The sequence below is a fragment of the Haliotis cracherodii genome, unplaced genomic scaffold (assembly GCF_022045235.1).
Source record: "Haliotis cracherodii isolate W230 unplaced genomic scaffold, xgHalCrac1.p SCAF_30, whole genome shotgun sequence".
Lineage (NCBI taxonomy): Eukaryota > Metazoa > Mollusca > Gastropoda > Lepetellida > Haliotidae > Haliotis > Haliotis cracherodii.
Window position 1 is genome coordinate 3,773,158 of NW_027266287.1, and position 27,476 is coordinate 3,800,633.

General features: G+C 39.4%; 2 protein-coding genes across 2 annotated transcripts; one reads left to right on the plus strand and one right to left on the minus strand.

Moving 5' to 3' along the window:
- Positions 1-2: 2 nt before the first annotated feature.
- LOC139476976 (ankyrin-1-like) lies at positions 3-26,038 on the minus strand. Its single transcript, XM_071259522.1, has 5 exons — positions 25,751-26,038; positions 24,130-24,214; positions 21,660-22,555; positions 344-808; positions 3-74 (listed from the first exon to the last, which is right to left on the minus strand). The coding sequence occupies exons 1-5, from the start codon at positions 26,036-26,038 to the stop codon at positions 3-5; spliced, it is 1,806 nt and encodes a 601-aa protein (XP_071115623.1).
- On the plus strand, positions 5,904-11,210 carry LOC139476907 (ankyrin repeat domain-containing protein 50-like). Its single transcript, XM_071259470.1, has 3 exons — positions 5,904-6,191; positions 8,555-8,639; positions 10,216-11,210. Exons 1-3 carry the CDS (start codon positions 5,904-5,906, stop codon positions 11,208-11,210), a joined length of 1,368 nt encoding a protein of 455 aa, XP_071115571.1.
- Positions 26,039-27,476: the final 1,438 nt, after the last annotated feature.

Sequence of the window (27,476 nt, forward strand, 5' to 3'; positions counted from 1 at the left end):
TTCTACATGTCAATATCTGCAATGCCATAGACACTTTCAACACTCTGCTCGCTGCTGGTGACTGCTGTTGGTATCTGGCCATGTCAGTTAAGGATTGATTGTATACATTTTTCGGTTCATTGAGGTTTGAATCGAAAAACCGATGTACAAACTGTATGAATCCGCGTAGCGGATTCTTACAAAAGTTTGCACATCGGTTTTTCGATTCATACCTCGATGAAGCGAAAAAAATACCTAGTCAATGCTTATAATTAAATTCGACAACGAAAACATATAAAAGTTTAACCAAAAACAGTTGTTCATATAAAAGCAGACAAAAATGACGAGATTGCAATTGATAAACCACTTCTATATGTCCATGCAATGCTGCCGCCATCACTGGTGTCCTCTTCTTCCATCCTCTACTGTTGATGCCCACCATGTCTTGTGAGAGGACATACTTGACCACCTCCACATCTCCTCCCCGACAGGCAGTGTGAAGGACGCTGTCACGCCCGTAAGATAGGATTGAAAAAACAGTTCCTTCACTCACGAGTAACTCTACCACCTCTTTGTGTCTGTTCTCTGCTGCCGCCATCACCGGTGTCATCTTCTTCCATCCTCTACTGTTCATGTCCTCCATGTCATGTGAGAGTATATACTTCACCATCTCCACCTCTCCTCCCCGACAAGCACAGTGAAGGATGCTATCACCTCTTTTATTTACGAGTGACATGCTGTATCCTTTGCTAACAAGTAACTCAACCACTTCTCGGTGCCCATTACCAGCTGCCAACATCACCGGTGTCCAACCAATCCACTCTTTGCACTTAATATCCGCCAGTCCCTGGGACAAGATCAGTTTCCAGTTCCCGGTTTCAGAGGCGATGTGGAGTTCGCAGACTGATGGTGCTGTAAAATGATGTTTTAGTCTGTACGTGGCATTTTAAAAGTTAACCTGAGATTTCTTCCAACATTAACATTTATTTTTCAGGTTCTGAAAATAGTAGAATGGTGTATTGTAATTGAATCTATCTGGCATTTATTGTCATGACAAAACATCAACCATGTTCAAAATCCCTTTAATGATGAACTTGCCGCACACCAACAACATTGCTCTCTGCTACATTGAACTTTGAAAATGTCAAGTTTACACAAAATATGAAAATTAAATCTTGACAGTTCACTATTATTTTAAAGTTTTGTAATGTAATTAACTCAATCAGCACTGACTTGTTAATATTCCATTCAAATTCAATATCCATGTATTTAAATCGAGCATGCTCATTCTACCAAGATTTCACAGTGCGCCATACGACTCTTGTCCAGACGTTTGATCAAGTTTACAATATTCAAGGCTTCAGTAAAGCTTTCACAAAGTTTTATGGCATCAGTGGCAAGACTTATGTACGACACAATTCCTTATTTTGACTTGTACCATATGATCAATGCGTTTTTTTCAGGATAACTATTGATTTGCCTTTGCATGTGTTTGTGACGGTGGGGCAGAATGCGCTCACCTTTTTGCGATCGCCTCGTGCCACAACCATTTGATATTGCTTCGTAAACACATGCTCATGATTGAGTCGGAATCGTGAAATCGCTCTGCTTTTGAATATGAATATGGACTAATAAGGTTTCTTTTATTTTCTACACTTCTCACTTTGCGCACATCCCTTCAAACATACCTTCTCCAAACATTGGGAAGTCTGATTGCAGACCTCGGATCCACAGGGTTTAGTCGGGGCCTTTAGACAGCAATAAAAAACCCAAATGATTTCTATGATTTCTATTAATATGTAGTGTAGGGGTCGATATATATTGATGTAAGGTAAATTTAATGTAAGGTGTAACATGGTCCTAATGCCATTATACAAGCACTGCAAAGTAATGCCTCTAGAAACATCGGTCAGTTCTTCGTGTGTTACTTATCACACCAGCCGGCATTGTTTTCAGGCAAAGTGTGGACCTTCAACAATAACTTTCCCGAGAGTTATGGCTTTTCTGATATGAAATTGCATCACAGTGCTTCCCAAGCCATTGTCATCGGTTACCATGATGTCACAATCAGATGACTAACCTACTAATTTCTCTGTGACTGAAGCTGGTTAACAATGATACCGCCTCCGCGTAGAGCGGAATTTCTGGGAATCGATCCCGACCGAATCATGCCAAAGACGTAAAAAGGGGGTACTTGTTGTTACCCTTTTCGACGCTCGGCATTGACAGGATGAAATAAGCGCTGTACAGCTCGGAGTCACTATCTTTTAACTGAGTGGGGTATTCATGTTAAAGTTTAAGCACGGTACATCAGTGGGATAGGAAGATAAAACCGACATCAGTTTGAACGAGTACAAGAGCACACACACACGCACACATACACACACGCACACGCACTCACACACAAATACACATATACACACGCGCACACACACGCACAAATACACACACACGCACAAACACACGCACATATACACAAAGGCACGTACATACACACGCACACATATGTAGACAGAGGTTATTCTAGACGCGGTTTTAAAATTAATTTCACCTCACTTTCTACACTCAAGACAATCTTATTGATTACAAACTGGATTTGTTGTGAGAAGAGCGATTTTGGGTGATATATATTATCTAACCCTCCTGTTCGTTGATATCAAATATGTCAACAGTCACCCAAAGGTTTCTTTCATTAACTCGTGCTGTTATATTTCATATCAAAAGATGCTCATTGACTTTATGTCTCCTTCGTAAACAATCATGACTTCTGGTTGTATTGGTATGGAGCAGTTGACTGGCTTGTACTTTACATTCAATGTCAATCATTGACAAAAATCGAAAATTCCCAGTAGCTGACAAATTTGTCTCCTCGACTGCGAACCAGAAGTTCACGGTCGAATGTAGAGCGAGTGTCACATCTACGTACCCTAGGTTGCTGTTTGATTGTATTGAGACGTGTGTGGGGTTTTATCTTGCTGCCAAATTCTCCCATCTCCCATCTCCAAAATCCACACCACCGAAATCTCCATCAACCTACACAATCATCACCCCAACTATTCTTTCACCTACTCCACCATCAACACAACAGTCTCATCACCTAAACCACCACCAACCCAAAGTTTCCATCACCTAAACAACCATGATCCATTCTATCCTATCACCTACACAACCATCAGCCCAACAGTCACATCACCTGCATCACCATCAACCAAAGAATTTCATCAACAACATCACGACCCCAACAGTCACATCATCTACACAACCATCACGCCAAGATTCCTATCACCTACACCAACAGTTCCTCTCATTGCAGCAGTTTATGTGGAGGTTCGTGACTTTCATCGTTTAAATTAGCAAAAAGGTAAAAAAGAAGGCAAGAAAATATCACAGGCATAACAGTTAACTATTTAATAGTGCATCCGTTTATCAGCACACAGCTTCTAAAACATATCACATATCATTTATAACATACCACATGCTGCATAACACATAACAGAAATTACATATGAGTCACATAACATACCACATACCACATACCACATACCACATACCACATATAATATATGTCATATAACATTACACATATCGTATAACACATACAACATATACGAACATATCACATATCGCATATCGCATATCGCATGTCACATTTTTTCTATAACACATGGAATGGATTTCAGAAGGAGTCAATAACAAAACCATAATGCGGTACGGCATTTCGTTTGAACCCGGTGTAGACGTGCATAGGATATAATCTATCGCAAATCACATAATGCATATCAAATAGCACATAGCAAGTATGGGAAAACACCAGTCACATAACATATACCACACAACAACATCATAGAACACCTATTGAATAACATATATCATACTTCACACATCTTTTCAACAGAACGTGTATCTACACCCTGGTAAATGTGACAAGGTCCACATTTCACCCAATCATTTAAAGACTTCTTTATACTGTAAATACACCAATTCCAAAGTCACAGGATCATTAGCTACATTTATGTACGAGTTTTATACCTTACAAGAGCTTAGACTTTTCCCGGAATTTTATCCAGGGCGAGCTGAATGTAGTCAAGAATGGGTGGTTGTGTTTTGATCAGGTGACAACATTTTTAGCTATTAATGACTCTCGTTTGTGGCCTTTATGTACTTTCGAAATGGCATATGATTCCTTAAATAGACAAAATGTGATAATTTGGCAATAAAGGTAAAAATATTCAACGATATTGAGGCGTTAGATGAAAATTTCAGAGGCCGTGTGCTGATAAACGGATGCACTACTGAATAGTTAACTGTTATGCCTGTGAATTATTTTGTCTTCTTGTTGACCTTTTTGCTAATTTAAACGATGAACGTCATGAACCTCCACATAAGCTGCGGCAATGAGAAGAATGGTTGGGGTAGGTGATAGGAATCTTGGCGTGATGTTGGTGTAGATGATGTGACTGTATATCTGTTCTTATGTACGCGGTCTAAAATATTGGTTAAAGATTACAGAAATGTCACCTGATCGTATTCCTCGTAAATGTTATGAAATGCTGAAATACCGCGACAATGTTGGTTATATAACATGGGTCAATAAAATCAGACAACTTTTATTTCTTCATGGATTTGGATATGTTTGGATTTACCAATGTGTTGGAGATAAGACAGCGTTTCTTAGTGTATTTAAACAAGTTGAATCTGATATGTTTATCAAAGAACGGAGAGCTACATTGGAAAATAGTTCAAGATACGACCTTTTTAAAACATTTAAATCCTGCTTATCTCCAGAACAGTTTAAAAAAATATGAGTTTTTGTCCTTTTTGCACCACATTTATTGAAAACAAATACCACTTTATGCTTATCTGTCCATGTTATGAATCGCACAGAACAAAATATGTCCAAGGTTTACCTCAAAACATCAATAAACTTATTAAGCTCCTCCGTTTTGATGAAATATCTAACGAGCAACAAAAGAATACTATCCTATACATTAATTATGGTTTACGAATTCGCAACCGTCTTTGTACAAATGATGTTTAATTATTCTTGAGGTTATTTGCCTTTATTAATCAAATGCTTTAATTTCTTCTTGTTGTGTTGTGATGCGATATATTTAAAAACAATTGAACACGTGCACATCTCTGTGCATATAAGTCTGCATGTTTATACTTGTACATATACAAAATTGTATATATATAATATTATTGTATGTATATGGGCCTATGGCCAGAATACAATAAATGATGATGATGATGATGATGATGATGATGACTGTTGGGGTCGTGATGTTGTGGATGGAATTTTGAGGTTGATGGTGATGTAGGTCATGTGACTGTTGGGTTCATGGTGGAGTAAGTGATAGGATAGAAGGGATGACGGTTGTTTAGGTGATGGAAACTTTGGGTTGATGGTGGTTTAGGTGATGAGACTGTTGTGTTGATGGTGGAGTAGGTGAAAGAATAGTTGGGGTGATGATTGTGTAGGTTGATGGAGATTTCAGTGGTGTGGATGTTGAGGATGGGATTTTTGGGATGATGGTAGTAAAGCACTAACTATATGAATGGAATTTCAAAAAGATATACTGTAACGCTTATTTGTTGTTTCCCATATCGAAGCATAACTGGAATATTGCTCGTACTTCGCTAAATCCCATTTACTCAATCATAGTGATAGACTGTAATGAACTGCAGCAACATTCATTTTACACCTTGCACCAAGTGACGGTATCTGAATCTCTATTGCTGGTGTCTGCAATTGTTTAAACATGTGCATCATATTGATCGCTTGAGAGTCATCGTCGTCATGTGTAAAATGTCACGTGATGTCCCGAAAACAACTGCTGCTGGTGATATCTTAACCGTTCAAGTGCAGTCTCTGGCAGTCGCCTTAGCGTGTGGATCCTGCACTCCCCTGTTAACAGTTCAAGATGATGACGCTGGTTTCAAGTAGCAGACTTCAGCTAGCTTTAGCAACAACTGTTTACATCATGTTGGTACATGTACTTTCCACATGCAGCACAAAGGAATGTAGACTTCAGATGACAGATAAAATGAAGGACAGATCTGTCATTTTCAGAAAAAATTACATCGAGTTGTGCCAACTTGAATGTATCAATGATATTTTTATTTTCGCATCATGTCGCCAACCCAATGATGAATTCCAGAAGATTGAGAAGACAGGCGGATCCAGTGTTCGTCCTGAAACTCATCCACATGTAAGTTTTATTTATGTCAAGTAGGATGTATATTGACGTGTATCAGTGTACCTAAATGTGTACATGCGTGTGTATATACAGTAAACTACGTTTGTAACGAACACGCTTATAACGAACTGACGGGTATAACGGACTTATTTTTACTCCCGGCCATTTGTTGTATATATGATGTATGTATGCTCATAACGAACTACGGTTATTACGAACTAAAATAAGTGGTCCCCTCGAGTTCGTTATAACCGTAGTCTACTGTATGTGTAGATGCATGTGTCTGTGAGCACTTGATGTGTGTCGATGTGTATAAATATGTGTAAGTGTGTGTTGGTGTGTGTAGATGTATATAGATGTGTGTAGATGTGTGTGCATATGTGTAGATATGTGTGTGTTTCGGTATGTAGAGTTGAGTGTATACGTGTCGTTGTGAGTGTATGAAGATGTGTGTAGATATGTGTAGATGTGTGTGAGTGTATGTAGATGTGTGTAGATATGTGTAGATGTGTGTCAGTGTGTTTAGATATGTGCAGGAGGAAGCGTGTGGAGGTGTGTGCCAGTGTGTTTAGATATGTGCAGGAGTTAGCGTGTGGAGGTGTGTGTCAGTGTGTTTAGATATGTGCAGGAGGAAGCGTGTGGAGGTGTGTGTCAGTGTGTTTAGCTATGTGCAGAAGTTAACGTGTGGAGGTGTGTGCCAGTGTGTTTAGATATGTGCAGAAGTTAGTGTGTGGAGGTGTGTGTCAGTGTGTTTAGATGTGTGCAGGAGGAAGCGTGTGGAGGTGTGTGTCAGTGTGTTTAGATATGTGCAGGAGGAAGCGTGTGGAGGTGTGTGTCAGTGTGTTTAGATATGTGCAGGAGGAAGCGTGTGGAGGTGTGTGTCAGTGTGTTTAGATATGTGCAGGAGTTAGCGTGTGGAGGTGTGTGTCAGTGTGTTTAGATATGTGCAGGAGGAAGCGTGTGGAGGTGTGTGTCAGTGTGTTTAGATATGTGCAGAAGTTAGTGTGTGGAGGTGTGTGTCAGTGTGTTTAGATGTGTGCAGGAGGAAGCGTGTGGAGGTGTGTGTCAGTGTGTTTAGCTATGTGCAGGAGGAAGCGTGTGGAGGTGTGTGTCAGTGTGTTTAGATATGTGCAGGAGTTAGCGTGTGGAGGTGTGTGTCAGTGTGTTTAGATATGTGCAGAAGTCAGTGTGTGGAGGTGTGTGTCAGTGTGTTTAGATATGTGCAGGAGGAAGCGTGTGGAGGTGTGTGTCAGTGTGTTTAGATATGTGCAGGAGGAAGAGTGTGGAGGTGTGTGTCAGTGTGTTTAGATATGTGCAGGAGTTAGCGTGTGGAGGTGTGTGTCAGTGTGTTTAGATATGTGCAGGAGTTAGCGTGTGGAGGTGTGTGTCAGTGTGTTTAGATATGTGCAGGAGGAAGCGTGTGGAGGTGTGTGTCAGTGTATGTACATGTGTACAGATGTGTAGATGTGTAAATGAGTATATGCGAAGCTGTGACACTCGCTCCACATTCGACAAGGATCTTCTGTTTCACCAAGAGTCAAAGAAGTCAATTTTGTTAGCTACTGGGAATTTTAGATTTTTGTCAGTGATTGACAGTGAATGTCAGTTCAAGTGTGACTGTGCTATACCAATACAATCAGAAGTCATGATTGTTTACGAAGGAGACATAAAGTCACCGGGCATCTTTTGATATGAAATATAACAGCACGAGTTGATGACAGAAAACCTCCAGGTGACTGTTGAAATATTTGGCAGAGTTAGATAATATATATATATATCTTCTCACAACAAATCCAGTTTGTAATCAATAATCTTAAGTGTAAAAAGTGAGGTGAAATGAGGTTTAAAACCGCGTCTAGGTTACCCTTGTCTAGACATGTGTGCATATGTGTGTATGTGTGTTTGTGTATATGTGCGTGTGTCTGTGCGTGTACCCCCTTTTATGTCTTTGGTATGATGCGGTCGGGGATCGATTCCCAGAAATTCCGCTCTACGCGGAGGCGGTATCATTGTTAACCGGCTTCAGTCACAGAGAAATTAGTAGGTTAGTCATCTGATTGTGACATCATGGTAACCGATGACAAGGGCTTGGGAAGCACTGTGATGCAATTTCATATCAGAAAAGCCATAACTCTCGGGAAAGTCATTGTTGAAGGTCCACACTTTGCCTGAAAACAATGCCGGCTGGTGTGATAAGTAACACACGAAGAACTGACCGATGTTTCTAGAGGCATTACTTTGCAGTGCTTGTATAATGGCATTAGGACCATGTTACACCTTACATTAAACGTCATATATCAACATATATCGACCCCTACACTACATATTTATAGAAATCATAGAAATCATTTGTTTTTTTTTATTGCTGTCTAAAGGCCCCGGCTAAACCTTGTGGATCCGAGGTCTGCAGTCAGACTTCCGAATGTTTGGAGAAGGGATGTGGGAAGGGCTGTGCGCAAGGTGAGAAGTGTAGAACATAAAAGCAACAAAACACATTCCATATTCAAAGGAAATCTGTGCCAAAAGCAGAGCGATTTCATAATTCCGACTCAATCATGAACATGTGTTAACGAAGCACTATCAAATGGTAATGGCACGAGGCGATCGCGAAAAGGTGAGCGCATTCTGCCTAACCGTCACAAACACATGCAAAGGCAAATCAATAGTTATCCTGAAAAAACACATGGAACATATGGTACAAGTCCAAATAAGGAAATGCACCGTACATAAGTCTTGCCACTGATGCCATAAAACTTTGTGAAAGCTTTACTGAGGCCTTGAATATTGTAAACTTGAACAAACTTCTGGACAAGAGTCGTATGGCGCACTGTGAAATCTTGGTAGAATGAACATTTACAATAAGTGAATATTGAATTTGAATGGAATATTAACAAGTCAGTGCTGATTGAGTTAAACTGATTACAAAACTCTAAATTAATAGTGAACTGTCAAGGTTGACACCAATTGAGAAAATATTACGTTCATGCTATGTGCATGTAGTAAAATGATTATACATGTTGCATCAAAATTAAAGGGTTTGGGCAGAGATTTCTTTTGTCGCTTTTATTTATCATTGTATTGATTGAGTATTTAAATGTAAAGAAGTATGGAACACGGACGATATCAACTCTTCAGGTACAGAAACATCAATATGACATAATATTAATGGGCTATTGTCAGTAACTGTTAACTTGTTACATTTACTGCAAAGTTGAAAAATCATTGCCTCGTGTGTCCTATTCGCGTTATAGAGGTCCTCTCTAGCAGGATGTTTAGCATAAATTGCGTGCAGGGTCAGCGCTCACATTTAATTTTCATATTTTGTGTAAACTTGACATTTTCAAAAGTTCCATGTAGCAGAGAGCAAGTTCATCATTAAAGGGATTTTGAACATGGTTGATGTTTTGTCATGACAATGAATGCCAGATAGATTCAGTTACAATACACCATTCTACAGAAAAAATAAATGTTAATGATAGAAGAAATCACAGCTTAATTAGCTCTGTCTGAATATTCTCACAAACTATTCCCTCCATTGTTCTTCCTCTTTTAGTACATACACTTGATAAGACAAACAAGTTTTGGATAATTTGACATACCCAATTTCTGATACTCCAAAATAGCCGAAGCCATCATTGCAACTGCTTGCGATTGATCTGTTTGTTTACTTAAACTGTGCCCTATAAGTGGACCATCCACACGTTTGCCATTATCAAAAAGCTGGCCCTTGGAGCTGTACATCGCGTTCTCGCACCACACAGGATAATACTACATGCACTTCAGAGAAGTTGCCATGTGGTGGGATGTTCAGTTATACATCTCGACTCTTACGAAGTGCACACCAATTAATCAGTATCTATCCGATCTCCGTCACCATTTCGTCCATTGACAATATGCGGAAATAAGGTGTTTATGTTTACAGTGTGATGACTAAACAAAGACACTCGCTTTCTCTCCCTTAGATGATGTCTTGCAACTTCAGCCCTTAAACTATAAGATGCCAAAGATACGTATAGACTAAAACTTCATATTACAGCACCATCGTTCTGCGAACTCCACATCGCCTCTGAAACCGGGAACCTGTCAAAGGTGAAACTCATCTTGTCCCAGGGACGGCCGGACATTAAGTGCAAAGAGTGGATTGGTTGGACACCGGTGATGTTGGCAGCTGGTAATGGGCACCGAGAAGTGGTTGAGTTACTTGTTAGTAAAGGATACAGCATGTCACTCGTAAATGAAAGAGGTGACAACATCCTTCACTGTGCCTGTTGGGGAGGAGAGGTTGAGATGGTGAAGTATATACTCTCACATGACATGGAGGACATCAACAGTAGAGGATGTAAGAAGATGACACCAGTGATGGCGGCAGCATTGCATGGAGATAAAGAAGTGGTAGAGTTACTCGTGAGTGAAGGAGCTGATGTGTCACTCGTATCTGAGAAGGGTGACAACATCCTTCATCTTGCCTGTCGAGGAGGACGTGTGGAGGTGGTGAAGTATCTCCTCTCACAAGACATGGTGCGCATAAACAGTAGAGGATGGAAGCAGAGGACACCGGTGATGGTGGCAGCAGTGAACAGACACAAAGAGGTGGTAGAGTTACTCGTGAGTGAAGGAGCTGATGTGTCACTTCTATCTCACAGTGGTGACAACATCCTTTGCTGTGCCTGTTTGGGAGGAGATGTGGAGGTGGTGAAATATATCCTCTCACAAGACATGGTGGGCATCAACAGTAGAGGATGGAAGAAGAGGACACCAGTGATGGTGGCAGCATTGCGTGGACATAAAGAAGTGGTAGAGTTACTCGTGAGTGAAGGAGCTAATGTGTCACTCGTGAATCAAAGGCGTGACAACATCCTTCATCTTGCCTGTCGGGGAGGACATTTGGAGGTGGTGAAATATATCCTCTCACAGGACAAGGTGGGCATCAACGCCAAAAACAAAAAAGGACAAACAGCAGCCAAGATAGCAATATCCCAGGATCGAGGAGACATGCTTGATCTTCTTGTGTCACATGGTGCTCTCATGTAATGTTTGAGCAGACATGTGTTGAATAAAGTTATGACGTTCGCGTTTTGAATACATTGATGTTGTTACAGACATTGAAGTGTAGTATAAATTGATGTTGTTACTGACATTGGCATGTGGAATAAAATCATGGCATTACGGATATTGACGTGTTTATTACATTGATGTTGTTACGGACATTGACGCGTTGAACGCTGTTACTCACATTGAAGTTTCAACCCTCAGCATAGCCAAAAGATACATTTAGTGTCGATTGTACGATTCAGACTATACCATGTGCATGTGTTTATGATCCACGATCAAATAGTAATGAGATCAGGCGTTCGCGAAAAGGTCAGCATATCCTGTCCCACCAGTGGCACCCGTCACAAACACATGCAAAGGCAAGTCAATACTTCACCTAAAAAAAGCACGGAACCATATGGTACAAATCATAATAGGCGATTGCATTGGACATACTTTTTGTCACTTATGCGTCAAATTTGGAAATGTCCTCAAAACAATGTCCTGAAAACTTTACTGAGGCCTTGAATGTTATAACCTTGATCAAACTTCACGCTCTTTGAAATCTTTGAAGAGAGAGCTTGCTCGACTGTATCTCAAAAAGTGTGAAATATAATCACCAAAGGCGTGAGCTGCTGGAATATTGCTCAACATATAGGGAAAGTTGACTAGTGGAAAGTTGAAGCCATCTCTTGTCATCGAGTCTTATGGAGAGTTTTGTTTCTGTGAATATAAAGAAAGTCCTTCCTTTATTGTATTAAGGATTATGGTTAGTCTTTGAGACAGGGATTCGGTGGAAAATTTGCTGAACCCAGTAGCATATTTCTCTTTGTACGGATCTTTATGGAGCTTGAAATCCAGAACAAAAGAGGAATGGACATGTCTTCAGGTTTTAGAGTTAAGTCAAAAGTTGACAGTACTGACGTACTTATGGTTTTGGAAAATTTCTTCCTCAGTTAACAAACCGTCCTTGTAATTGTCATTATTTGATATGTCACGTATATAGTATACCAAGTTCTCTGATCAAACAATGAATATAGGTGGCCCAGTCGTCTTAGTCCCCGCAATTCTCAAATGTATTATTGTAGGTTCGAATCCCGGTTCGCCCAGATTATGTTTCTAGGCTTGTCAGCACCATACCCGTGCTCGTGGGTTTCACCGAAGTGGTGAACGTCTGAAACTTGCATCACTTCGGGCTTTCCTCTCACATATAGCTGATACGCCGCAATATAACTGGAATACTATTAAAAGCGCCGTTAAGCCCAACTCACTCACTCACATTTAATGGTTATGTTATCTGAGGCCTTGTCAGTTGGAACAACTACCACCTTCGTATGTAGGGCAGCCAGACGTTGGATGACAGCTGGCTGGGACAGAATAGGTTTATACCAATTCCGTTTCCTCTTTTTAAGTTTGTGTATTCTACCAATGATAACATCACGCACTGACTTAACCCGCATTCATTCAACAGGTTCCTAGTCTCTTTTGGCTCATTTTTGGCACATTCATCACAACAGTCATAATTATCATGGATATATAATTATTATAAAGTTGTGATCCCAATCGGTAGGAGGATGCTCATGGTATTTGGGTCCATATTTGAAAAACCGACGAAGGTTGTTATTGTCAACATAGGAGAAATCATCTGTGATCATATGACCTGTAGGTTGTAGCAGTATGATGAGTCCTGGCAGCCACAAGCAGTTGAATTTACATCATGAGCTGCCAGGTCCAGGTTTTGCAGCACGTTCCTGAAAGTGAACACCCTGGAAGAAATTGTTTTCGGGTGGGAAAAAATGTTGGTGGTTATTGAAATTTAAAATATTGCGGGAATCTTATTCAGATTTAAGGCATCAATTCCCTTGTTTGCACATTGCATAAATTCAAGAAATTGCTGTCTTTGTCTGATTTAGTGTCTGTGTCTGCTTCATGCCATTACAGGCATTGACTTGAAGAATACATTCATGTAGTTACATACAATAATATGGAGAAAATAGCCATGCCATTACAGACACTGACGTGTGGAATACATTAACGTGGTTACAGAAACTGAAGTGTTGAATACATTTATGTTGTTACACACATTGAAGCGTTGAATACATTCATGTTGTTACACCCTTCGGTGTGTTCAATATGTTCATGTTGTCACACACATTGACATGTTGAATACATTCATGTTGTCACACACATTGACATGTTGAATACATTCATGTTGTCACACACATTGACGTGTTGAATACATTCATGTTGTTACACACTTCGGTGTGTTCAATATGTTCATGTTGTCACACACATTGACGTGTTGAATACATTCATGTTGATACTGAATATATTCATGTTGTTATACACATTTGTAAGGAACCACCCAAGGGAGATTGAATACGACAGTTATTGTACAATTATATAAGAAAGGTAGTTCTAGTGAGTGAGTGAGTGAGTGAGTATGGTTTTACGCCGCTTTTAGCAATATTCCAGCAACATCACGGCGGGGGACACCAGAAATGGGCTTCACACATTGTACCCATGTCGGGAATCGAACCCGGGTCTTCGGCGTGACGAGCGAACGCTTTAACCACTAGGCTACCCGACCGCCCCCAAAAGGTAGTTCTAAAGACCTGAACAACGAAAGAGGAATATTGATTCTCAGCACATTTAGTAAATCATACACGTCTATACTCAATAACAGATATGAAAAATGCAAAAAATATTGAGTCACAGGCGCTTTTAGGTAAGGTTATAGCACAATTAATAACATGTTCATCCTCCAAGTCATAATGTAGCATAATATATGAAGTGAGTGAGTGAGTGAGTGCGGTTTTACGCCGCTTTTATCAATATTCCAGCAATATCACGGCGGGGGACACCAGAAATGGGCTTCACACATTGTACCCATGTCGGGAATAGAACCCGGGTCTTCGGCGTGACAGCGAACGCTTTAACTACTAGGCTAACCGACCGCCCTTATATATAAAGAAAGAAAGGCAAGCTTGATGCCATATTCGTTGATGTAAGAAAAGCATTTGATATTGTTGATAGATTAAAGCTATGGTCTGCACTGAAACGAAGAGGCGTTTCACCGAAAATGTTTAATGCTCTCACATACATCTGTAAGCGTGTAAAGGTACGCGAATACAAATATCTATCAAAAGATTTTGATTGTCAATTAGGTGAGAGACAATGATGTGTGTTCCATGTTTATCAATGAGTTAGCTTCAGAAATCGACTCAAACTGTGAACATGCGATACAAATGCATCTGAATATTATACAACTATTTCTATTTTCTTTGCAGATTCTGTTTATGGTTTACAAAAACGTATTAACGCTTTGGAATGTTTCTGTGAAAGTCAATCAGAATAAACGAAACATGTTGTTTTTAAAAATAGCGGTATACTATCCAAACATGAAAAATGATATTTGTATTTGAAACTGCTCAATTCTAGACATATGTAGGTGTTGTTTTCGCAAGATCCTTATCATGGTCTCAAATCGCTGGTTATCCTGCTATACAAGTGAAGAAGATTCTTTGTGCTGTATTCAAATCTGTGTATGTGATTAAGCAACTCACATATAACCTATGTTTTTACATTTTTGACGCAACAAAATTAGTCCACTTTTCCATTATGGTTGAGAAATATGGGGACTGGATATTCACAAAGAAATCAAAACAGTACAAATATTTGCTTTTAAACGTTTCTTTCGTGTTAACACATCGTCCTCAAACCATGTAGTTAGGGGTGAAAGTGGACGATATCCCATGGTCTATATGCATATATTAAAGGCCTGTTGAATACTGGTGTAATTACAATGCCTAACACCAGATATGTGAAGAGATGTTACAACTTATTAGTTCTAGATTGTGTGAATAGAAAAAAAAGACTAACTGGTCTTTAAATATCAAAGACATTTTATACATGTTTGGTTACGGATATGTCTGGTAACAAAAACTTGTATATAATGTATCTAGTTTTATATCTGTGTTTGAAAAAAGACTGAAATTATTCAGGAGCTTGATTGGCATGCAGCACATTTTTTTCCAGTTATAAATTGATAACCTTCTTTCAAATTTCCATTTTAAATTTCCGTGCTGCGTTAGCTCCACTTAGATGTTCTTCACTCCAGCTCCGAATTGAAATAGATATGGCAGATATGTTTAAGAAGTAAAATCAGGTAGAATGTGTCATGTAAGCAAACAAAGATACATATGGGTTTAATACTATTCTGTACTTGTATGCTGGGCTTATGGCAATTCCAGGAGTTTGCATATATACTCAAAATACTACTTCTATCCAACATTACATAAATCTAACTTACTAATGTCTTTAAAAAATGCAGAAATTGTTAAAATATTTTCCAAATTTGTATATGAACCAATGCAACTATGACAATCATTTTGGTGAACAATGCATATCAAACTATGAATGTATACGTGCTGTTACTCTCTTAAGCAATGATGTAACTGAAGAATGGGGATACTGCCTCCACTACGTTATGAACATAGACTGGTAAAGTCCATAACATCATGAATGATTTCAACTCGTCAAAGTCACTAGTGACACGACTGTATTCAACACGTCAATGCATGTACTGACATGAATGTATTGATCATGTCAAAGTCAGTTCTGACATGTTTGTATTCTACACGTCAATGTCTGCAATGCCATAGACACTTTCAACACTCTGCTCGCTGCTGGTGACTGCTGTTGGTATCTGGCCATGTCAATTAAGGATTGACAGTGTATATTTTTCGGTTCATTGAGGTATGAATCGAAAAACCGATGTGCAAACTGTATGAATCCGCATAGGACCTGTCAATCAAGGAAATTTAAAGAGGCGAGAAGGACTGCGACAGTCAGACTGTAACGAGCCGGAACAAATATGTCCGGGAGAAGGCGGCTGTTTCAAATGGCATAGTCAGTTACCGACAGATTCGAACATTACTGTTGGAAAAATGCTAGTTAAAAATGAAACCCGAGACATGAAAGTTGAACCGAGGCGAATTTTATACATTAATTGGGAAATAAATGCATTAACACGTGACCAATTCAGCTAATCAGAATACAGAAATTTCAATGAAAATTTTATTATTACTGAATAAATTGTACCATCACGTCAATGTCTGTAACAAGATGAGTGTAACCATCACGACAATGGCTGTAACAAGATGAGTGTAATCATCACGCCAATGTCTGTAACAACATGAATGTAATCCTCACGCCAATGTCTGTAACAACATGAATGTAATCCTCACGTCAATGTCTGTAACAACATGAATGTAATCATCACGCCAGTGTCTGTAACAACATGAATGTAATCATCACGTCAATGTCTGTAACAACATGAATGTAATCATCATGTCAATGTCTGTAACAACATGAATGTAATCATCACGTCAATGTCTGTAACAACATGAATGTAATCATCACGCCAGTGTCTGTAACAACATGAATGTAATCATCACGTCAATGTCTGTAACAACATGAATGTAATCATCACGTCAATGTCTGTAACAACATGAATGAAATCATCACGTCAATTTCAATTAAAGTAGATTTGTTGTGGACACGAAGAGGAATTGCTAAAATTTTGATATTATAGTTGCACTTGATGATGACAATATACATGACTTTGTATTCATATGCATAGCCTGATTTGAACTCGGGAAGCGACTTTCGGAGTCAATCAGCTGAGGTTTACGTAGGTACAAATAACGAGTAATGAATAAAATACTGACCTCGCTCCCGTGTAATACCCATTTTATGAAACTCGCTTTCGCTCGTCAGATACCAAAACTATTCACTCGTTTCATAAAATTGGTATTACATGGGAGCTCGTTTAGTATTCTATATGGCTGTAACAGAATGAGTGTCAACAAAACGTCAATTTCTGTGACTACGTGAATGAAATCAACACTTAAACTAATGCTGTTCAGAATTGCCCCGTTCTGAAAAACAAAAGCACATCGAGGCCTTACTTCTCGCTCCAGTTCAATGATGGCCGGGCTCGTGTATTTCATCGTCAAGGAGAGGGATTTGCTGATGTCATTGTTGCTCTTTTAGAGGAGTGAGTGAGTGAGTATGGTTTTCCGCCGCTTTTAGCAATAATCCAGCTATATCCCCGCGGGGGACACCAGAAATGGGCTTCACACAGTGTACCCATGTCGGGAATCGAACCCGGGTCCTCGGCGTGACGAGCGAACGCTTTAACCACTAGGCTAACCGACCGCCCCTCTTTTAGAGGAGAACTAGTGATGGTTACAGGACGACAACGCACGATCTCATTGTGCGAGGATGGTGACTCCTTGCAACAGCAGAACACTCAGCATATTGTTTGGCCCACATATTCACCCGACTTGTGGCGAGTTCGATCACATCACCTCAATGCTGTCATCCTCCAGCAAGTGGCTCAGGGATAAGTCAAAGAATGGCATGCGATCCCTCAACTCTATTTCCAATGCCTTATGAACAGCATATGCCAACGTTGTCAAGAATGTTGGAATGCTAACTGTTATGAATTGACAATGAGCTGGATAGATATATTTTACGTACGCTTCAGTATACTGTCAAAGTGGCGTATGAATACCAAGCATCGATATGTAATTTAGTCCGTATCGACGGATAAATCAGTTCGCAATCTCATTAAATCAGATCTTAGTTCTCGCTACCGCTAAACACAGATCTGAGGACATCCAATTACGGGTCACTTCAGACCAACCTTCATTCGTCAACACTCGCCCCGTAACCTGCAAGAAGACTCGTCCCCCCCATCGATGAATGTCATGTGCGAATATACGACAAACCAATCAGAATGCGCGTATGATTTCAAGTTCTTCGTCAAAGAATCCCTCAGAAATATTTTTTTAATTTTACATATGTCTTGCATCTAAAAATATACCAAAGACACAGTTTAATGTATTCAATCATACTGTATTATTCCGCACGTCCCGTTGTGCTTTAAATTGCATCTGAAATATAAATGATATATGGGGAAAATGTGTGAACCATTACACAACGAGTTGACAATTGTTTTAGGTATGATACTTTAGCAATGATACTTTTTGTAAACCATTTTGGGCGACAAAAAGTCTGGAAGTTTCCTGTACTGTTTATATACAAGAATGACCAGATGGCTAATGGGAACGGGTTAGTCAGGAAAGGCACAATATTAATAGTATTGTTTGAATCTCAATAATCAATTGACAAAATGCAAATAAGTGAGTATTGAGTCAAAGAGTAGAGAGACCATGGCTCGGACAGAGAGAAAAGACTCCTTTCGGTTTTGGTTCTGGGAAAAAAGAAAGACAAAGAGAACAAAGAATTAGGATGACATAGTGTTTTGTTAGTTGTCAGAGAGTGGAGCGCCAGTTTTAGATCTCCCCTCTGACCTGAGATGCTCTTTCTGAAGGGTTCTCTCTCTTCTTGGATTCAAAGAGATAGTTCAGACTCAAATTGGAATACTGCTGTACTCTTCATTACATCATCTAGATGTGTATTGTGTTATTGTGTAGATATAAGTCAGACCACATTGGTTTTCAGCATTGCTTGCTATATCAGGGCGAACTTCAGCCATCCATAGTGTTAGTCTATCAATAATATCGAACCTTTCAAATATGTTTTAGATGTAACTTATGCTATATTTTGTGTTTATTCAGAATGTGAAAATTCTTGTGTAATGCAACATGAGAAACCGCGTGTAAATTCAATGAAGCGCTCGTAAAATCTCAATGTAGTTTTTTCTAAAATAGATATTTGCTTAATGATTTCTATGATTTCCGTATTAGTGCTGTGCTGGGATGACTCGGATTTATAGGAATTTAAAGTCTACCACACGGTAGTAAAAGTACCCACGTACACACGTGTTTTCCTATTTGCATTAGGAGTAATTCCTTTGTTTTGTTTTGTTGTAGCTACAACCTACAGGTCATATAATCACAGGTGATTTCTCTCATGTTGACAATAACAACCTTTGTCAGTTACAACTTTTTAATAATTATATATGTTGTCGATGAATACGCTAACAATGAGCCAAAAGAGAATAGGAACCTGTTGAATGTGGGTTAAGTCAGTGCGTGATGTTGTCATTGGTAGAATACACAAAGAGGAAACGGAATTGGTATAAACCTATTCTGTCCCAGCCAGCTGTCACCCAACGTCTGGCTGCCCTACATGAAAAGTTCGTAGTTGTTCCCTCAGATAACATAACCATTATATGTGAGTGAGTGAGTTGGGATTACCACTTCGGTGAAACCCTCGAGCACGGGTATTGTGCTGGCGAGCCTAGAAACATAATCGGGGCGAACCGGGATTCGAACCCACAATAATAGGTTTGAGAATTGCGAAGAATAAGACGACTGGGCCACCCGTGCCCCCCTCCATTATATGTAAGCATCACTGTATTCATTGTTTAATCAGAGAACTTGGTATACTATATACGTGACATATCAAATAATGACAATTACAAGGACGGTTTATTAACCGAGGACGAAATTTGCCAAAACCATAAGTACGTCAGTACTGTCAACTTTTGACTTGACTCTAAAACCTGAAGACATGTCCATTCCTCTTTTGTTCCGGATTTCAAAGCTCCATACAGATCCGTACAAAGAGAAATATATTACTGGGTTCAGCAAATTTTCCACCAAATCCCTGTCTCAAAGACTAACCATAAACCTTAATGCAATCAAGGAAGGATTTTCTTTATATTCACAGAAAGTATTTGAGAAAAGTGGAATTAATACCCAATCTCATTAAAATCAGATCTCAGTTCTCGCTACCGCCAAACAAAGATCTGAGGACATCCCAATCCGAGCGTCGCTTACCAGATCATGAAAGTGACCATCGGAATTTGATTTTATATCATGGAAGCTCCATAACTTTAAAACGGTGTAGTTACGGTCTTAGCGACTACATCTCTGCAATCTAGACCATATATTAACCATTCGAGAATGTTCTTTTGTTCAGGTTTAAATTTTGTAAGGGAGAATTTGTCAAAATATGTTTCGAATCGTTGTCGCAAGTTTGAAATTAGTGCCGTAAAGAACGAGAAAGCTGCCTTCTGATTGGATAATGTCGATTTCTTGTCAACAATTCCATAGGTAGGTCAGAGTTCACGAAAGGTCGATCTGACGTGACCCGTTATGGGATGTCCTCAGATCTTTCTTAGCGGCAGCGAGAACTAAGATCTGATTTTATTGAGATTGAATTAATACCATGTTGATTCTCAAAGAACTCAAAGGCTTTGCTTGACGTTTTGCATTCTCAGCAAAGAACCAAGCTCGATTCTGCCAAAATATTTCGTTTCACAACTTTGTACACCACTATCCCACCGGACAAACTTAAGGGAAAACTTCATTCCTTGATCCATGGGGCTTTTGTTACAAAACGTGGTGACCAGAGATACAGTTATATAATCTATATTCGGAGGTTCAAGACTATTTGTGAAGAAATTAAAGCCATTGCCATCTGAAGTGTAGTAAGAAGACAATACGTCGAATGCTGAACTTCCTCACTGACAACATCTGCCTAATATTTGGGTGTAAGTAATAAGGCAAGAAGTAGAGTTATTAAGATCTATGCATAAAGATTCAGATTGACAAAACTCTCCACAAGACTCGATGACAACCAATGGCTTCAACTTTCCACTCGTCAACTTTCCTTATGTGTCGAGCAATATTCAAGCAGCTCCAGCCTTTGGTGCTTATATTTCACAACTTTTGAGATGCAATCGAGCAAGCTCTCTCTTCAAAGATTTCAAAGAGCGTGAAGTTTGATCAAGGTAATAACATTCAAGGCCTCAGTAAAGCTTTCAAAAAAGCTTTATGGTAGACATGTGGAGGACATTTCAAAATATGACGCATCAGTGACAAAAATTATGTCCAATGCAATTCCCTATTATGACTTGTACATATGTTTCCGTGTGTTTTTATCAGGTGAAGTATTGACTTGCCTTTGCACGTGTTTGTGACGGGTGCCACTTGTGGGATAGGATACGCTGACCCTTTCGCGAACGCCTGGTCTCATTACTATTTGATAGTGGATCATAAACAGATGCACATGATATAGTCTGAATCGTACAATCGATACAAAATGTTTCTTTTGGCTATGCTGAGGGTTTACACGTCTATGTCAATAACAATATTCCACACGTCAATGTCCGTAACAACATCAATGTAATAAACACGACAATATCCGTAATGACATGACTTTATTCCATATGCCAATGTCAGTAACATCATGATTTCATTCTACACTTCAATGTCTGTAACAACATCAATATATTCAACACGTGAACGTAATAACTGTATTCAACACATTGTCCTTAACAATATGAATGCCTGAATGTCTGCGCAAAAATTACATGAGAGCACCATGTGACACAAGAAGATCAAGCATGTCTCCTCGATCCTGGGATATTGCTATCTTGGCTGCTGTTTGTCCTTTGTTGTTTTTGGCGTTGATGCCCACCTTGTCCTGTGAGAGGACATACTTGACCACCTCAACATGTCCTCCCCGACTGGCAAGATGAAGGATGTTTTCACTCCTCTCAGATACGAGTGACACATCAGCTCCTTCACCCACGAGTAATTCTACCACTTCTTTATGTCCATGCAATGCTGCCACCATCACTGGTGTCCTCTTCTTCCATCCTCTACTGTTGATACGAACCATGTCCTGTGAGAGGACATACTTGACCACCTCCACATCTCCTGCCCGACAGGCAGTGTGAAGGATGTTATTACCAACTATATTCACGAGTGACACATCAGCTCCTTCACTCACGAGTAACTCTACCACTTCTTTATGTCCATGCAATGCTGCGACCATCACTGGTGTCCTCTTCATCCATCCTCTACTGTTGATGCCCACCATGTCTTGTGAGAGGATATATTTCACCACCTCCACATCTCCTCCCTGACTGGCAAGATGAAGGATGTTTGCACCCCTCTCAGATACGAGTGACACATCAGCTCCTTCAACCACGAGTAGCTCCACCACTTCTTTATGTCCATGCAATGCTGCCGCCATCACTGGTGTCCTCTTCTTACATCCTCTACTGTTGATGTCCTCCATGTCATGTGAGAGTATATACTTCACCATCTCAACCTCTCCTCCCCGACAAGCACAGTGAAGGATGTTGTCACCTCTTTTATTCACGAGTGACATGCTGGATCCTTTACTAACAAGTAACTCAACCACTTCTCGGTGCCCATTACCAGCTGCCAACATCACCGGTGTCCAACCAATCCACTCTTTGCACTTAATGTCCGGCCGTCCCTGGGACAAGATGAGTTTCACCTTTGACAGGTTCCCGGTTTCAGAGGCGATGTGGAGTTCGCAGAACGATGGTGCTGTAATATGATGTTTTAGTCTGTACGAAATTTTGGCATTTTAAAAGTTAAAAGACTGAAATGGCAAGACATCATCTAAGGGCGAGAAAGCGAGTGTCTTTGTGTAGTCATCACACTGTAAATATAAACACCTTATTTCCACATATTGTCAATGGACGAAATAATGATGGAGATCGGATAGATACTGATTAATTGGTGTGCACTTCGAAAGAGTCGAGATGTATAATTGAACATCCCACCACATGGCAACTTTTCTTAAGTGCATATGGTATTATTCTGTGTGGTGCGGGAACGCGATGTACAGCTCCAAAAGCCAGCTTTTTGATAATTGCAAACGGTTGCATGTTCCACTCATAGGGCACAGCACTTACTGTTTACACGCAGTTTAAGTAAACAAACAGATCAGTCCCGAGCAGTTGCAATGGCGGCTTCGGCTATTTTGGAGTATCAGCATTTGGGTATGTCAAATTATTCAAAACTTGTTTGTCTTATAAAGTGTATATACTAAAAGAGGAATATTTATACAGAGATAATTAAGCTGAGATTTCTTCCAACATTAACATTTATAATTTTCAGGTTCTGAAAATAGTAGAATGCTGTATTGTAATTGAATCTATCTGGCATTGATTGTCATGACAAAACATCAACCATGTTCAAAATCCCTTTAATGATGAACTTGCCGCACACCAACAACATTGCTCTCTGCTACATGGAACTTTTGAAAATGTCAAGTTTACACAAAATATGAAAATTAAATGTGAGCGCTGACCCTGCATGCAATGTATGCTAAACATCCTGCTAGAGAGGACCTCTATAACGCGAAAAGGACACACCAGGCAAAAATAATTCAACTTTGCAATAAATGTAACAAATTCACAGTTACTGACAATAGCCCATTGATATTATGTCATATTGATGATTCTGTACCTGAAGAGTTGATATCGGCCGTGTTCCACACTTCTGTACATTTAAACACTCAATCAATACAATGATAAATAAAAGCGACAAAAGAAATCGCTGCCCAAACCCTATAATTATGATGCAACATGTATAATCATTATACTACATGCACATAGCGTGAACGTGATAGTTTCTCAATTAGTGTCAACCTTGACAGTTCACTATTATTTTAAAGTTTTGTAATGAATGTAACTCAATCAGCACTGACTTGTTAATGTTCCATTCAAATTCAATATTCATTTATTGTAAATGCTCATTCTACCAGGATTTCACAGTGCGCCATACGACTCTTGTCCAGAAGTTTGATCAAGTTTACAATATTCAAGGCCTCAGTAAAGCTTTCACAAAGTTTTATGGCATCAGTGGCAAGACTTATGTACGACGAAATTCCTTATTTTGACTTGTACCATATGATCAAGGCGTTTTTTCAGGATAATTATTGATTTGCCTTTGCATGTGTTTAAGACGGTGGGGCAGAATGCGCTCGTCTTTTCGCGATCGCCTCGTGCCACAACCATTTGATATTGCTTCATAAACACATGCTCATGATTTGGGCACATATTTCTTATGAATATGGAAAGTGTTTTGTTGCTTATATTTTCTACACTTCTCACCTTGCGCACAGCCCTTCCCACATCCCTTCTCCAAACATTCGGAAGTCTGATTGCAGACCTCGGATCCACAGGATTTGGATGGGGCCTTTAGACAGCAATAAAAAAACCCAAATGATTTCTATGATTTCTATAAATATGTAGTGTAGGGGTCGATATATGTTGATAGATGACGTTTAATATGAGGTGTAACATGGTCCTAATGCCATTATACAAGCAATGCAAAGTAATGCCTCTAGAAACATCGGTCAGTTCTTCGTTTGTTACTTGTCACACCAGCCAGCATTGTTTTCAGGCAAAGTGTGGACCTTCAACAATGACTTTCCCGGAAGTTATGACTTTTCTGATATGAAATTGCATCACAGTGCTTTCCAGGTCATTGTCATCGGTTACGATGATGTCACAATCAAATGACTATCCTACTAATTTCTCTGTGACTGAAGCCGGTTAACAATGATACCGCCTCCGCGTAGAGCGGAATGTCTGGGATACGATCCCCGACCGCATCATGCCATAGACGTAAAACGAAGTACACGCACAGACTCACGCACATATACACAAACACACATACACACATATGCACACATGTCTAGACAAGGGTAATCCTAGACGCGGTTCTAAACCTAATTTCACCTCACTTTTAACACTCAAGACAAGGCATAGTTTTTATTACAAACTGGATTTGTTGTGAGAAGATATATTTAATCTAACTCTCCCATTCTTTGATATCAAATATTTCAACAGTCACCTGGAGATTTCTGTCATCAACTCGTGCTGTTATATTTCATATCAAAAGATGCTCATTGACTTTATGCTTTTCTTCGTAAACAATCATTTTACGCTTGAACTCACATTCACTGTCAATCAGTGACAAAATCATAAAAATTCCCAGTAGCTAACAAAATTGACTTCTTTGACTCTTGGTAAAACAGAAGGTCCTTGTCGAATGTGGAGCGAGTGTCACAGTTTCGTATCTACTCATTTACACATCTACACATCTGTACACATGTACATACACTGACACACACCTCCACACGCTTCCTCCTGCACATATCTAAACACACTGACACACACCTCCACACGCTTCCTCCTGCACATATCTAAAAACACTGACACACATCTACACATATCTACACACATCTAAACGCACTGACACACCAACAGACATTTACACATACCGACAGGAATGTACACATACTCACAGACAACGACACGTATCCACTCTACTCTACATACCGAAACACACATATATCTACACATATGGACACACATCTACACACATCTACATACATCTACACACACCGACACACACTTACATATTTATACTCACCGACACACATCAAGTGCACACAGACACATGCATCTACACATACAGTAGACTACGGTTATAACGAACTCGAGGGGACAACTAATTTCAGTTCGTAATAACCGTAGTTCGTTATGAGCATACATACATCATGTATACAACAAATGTCCGGGAGTAAAGATAAGTTCGTTATATCCGTCAGTTCGTTATAAGTGTGTTCGTTACAAACGTAGTTTACTGTATACACACACGCATGTACACATCTAGGTACACTGATACACGTCAATATACATCCTACTTGACATAACTATAACTTACACGTGGATGAGTTTCAGGACGAACGCTGGATCCGCCTGTCTTCTCAATCCTCTGGGATTCATCATTTGATTGGCGACATAATGCGAAAATAGAAATATCATTGATACATTCAAGTTGGCACAACTCGATGTCAATATTTCTGAAAATGACAGATCTGTCCTTCATTTTATCTGTCAACTGAAGTCTACATTCCTTTGTGCTGCATGTGGAAAGTACATGTACCAACATGATGTAAACAGTTGTCGCTAAAGCCAACTGCAGACTTCTACTTGAAAACAGCGTCATCATCTTGAACTGTTAACAGGGGAGTGCAGGATCCACACGCTAAGGCGATTGCCAGAGACTGCACTTGAACGGTTAAGATATCACCAGCAGTAGTATAGGTAATAGGGATTCTGGACCACTTCCACTGGAGCCAGATTTATATACCTATACCACCACTACAGAGGGAATTTTTTATGCAAAAATGATGATGCGATTCAACGATAGTCATGAGATTATGTTAAACTGACTCTAGCTCACCACCACCTGGAGTCAATCAATGCTTCTATGATATAAATTTTTATAGGGAATGGTGATTCTGGCTCACTTCTACAGGATTCAGAGTTATATCTAGAATTTTTTATGTGTAAATGATGATGTGAATCAACGATAGTCATAACATTAAACTAAATTGTAAAATATTCTCTATTATTTTTGCTAATACGTATACCATTATTTTTAACAAAGTGATACTGAACATTTTTACTAAGTTCTTCGATCATTTTACTAGGAGACCAGACTACATACTCTTCTTGGTAATTGGAAAGAAACAATTGATGACCGTATTTGGTTGGTTTGACATCACTGATATAATATATACCTTGTGGTAATTCTCTCCATTTGAAAATTTTGTCCCTGAGCATAAATGTTTTGATAGCTTTTTCGAGTTCTTCCTTTGTTGGTTTGTAATTCTCCATTATTATATATTTGCGTAAGCATTCTTCTAAATGTGATCTAATGATAGTAAGCAATCTATTTTTAATCTCCAACCAGTTCTTTGGTTTTGGCACGGAATAATTGACGCGCTTGTTGTCTCCCCTGTTCTATGAACTTTTTTTTCTCATCTTCGCTAATACCACTGGCCTTACGAGAATTGGATCGAATCTCCTGCTTCATTACGTTGTATTTGGTAAGTCAATAGACTGACAATTTGTTATTCGAGGGAGTGTGACAAACATATTAAATATACAATGATACTATATCATAACTTAAATATGAAATCAACTTATATTACTTATCAGTCGATTTTAGTAAGTGCCTCTGGTGCTAATTTTTTTGTTGAATTCCCTAAAATCTTTGAGAAATACAGGTTCACGGCAACTAACGATAAAATGCTGCACGATTGGTTCCACAATCCAATGCAATTTTGGCAGAACCAGTTAAACTTTGCCATATGGTGTGTCACAACAGGATGTGGTGTATCTCTTTATGCCCCAGGATTTGAACTAAAAAAGTCTGTTTTATCATTTCATGTGTACTATCAGATTAGATGTATACTTAAAGAAATTAGTGCTCCATTACCGCATGATCGAGCAAAGAATGCATCAAATAATCCGAACAATAGGTGGGCATTCGAACGTATTTGTCAGGAATTTAATATTTCTACGAGTAAAGATTGGCGTCTGAGTGGAGTTAACCATGGTCTAGGTATTCCGTACGCTGCTGCACACTCTGTTAAAGAAGT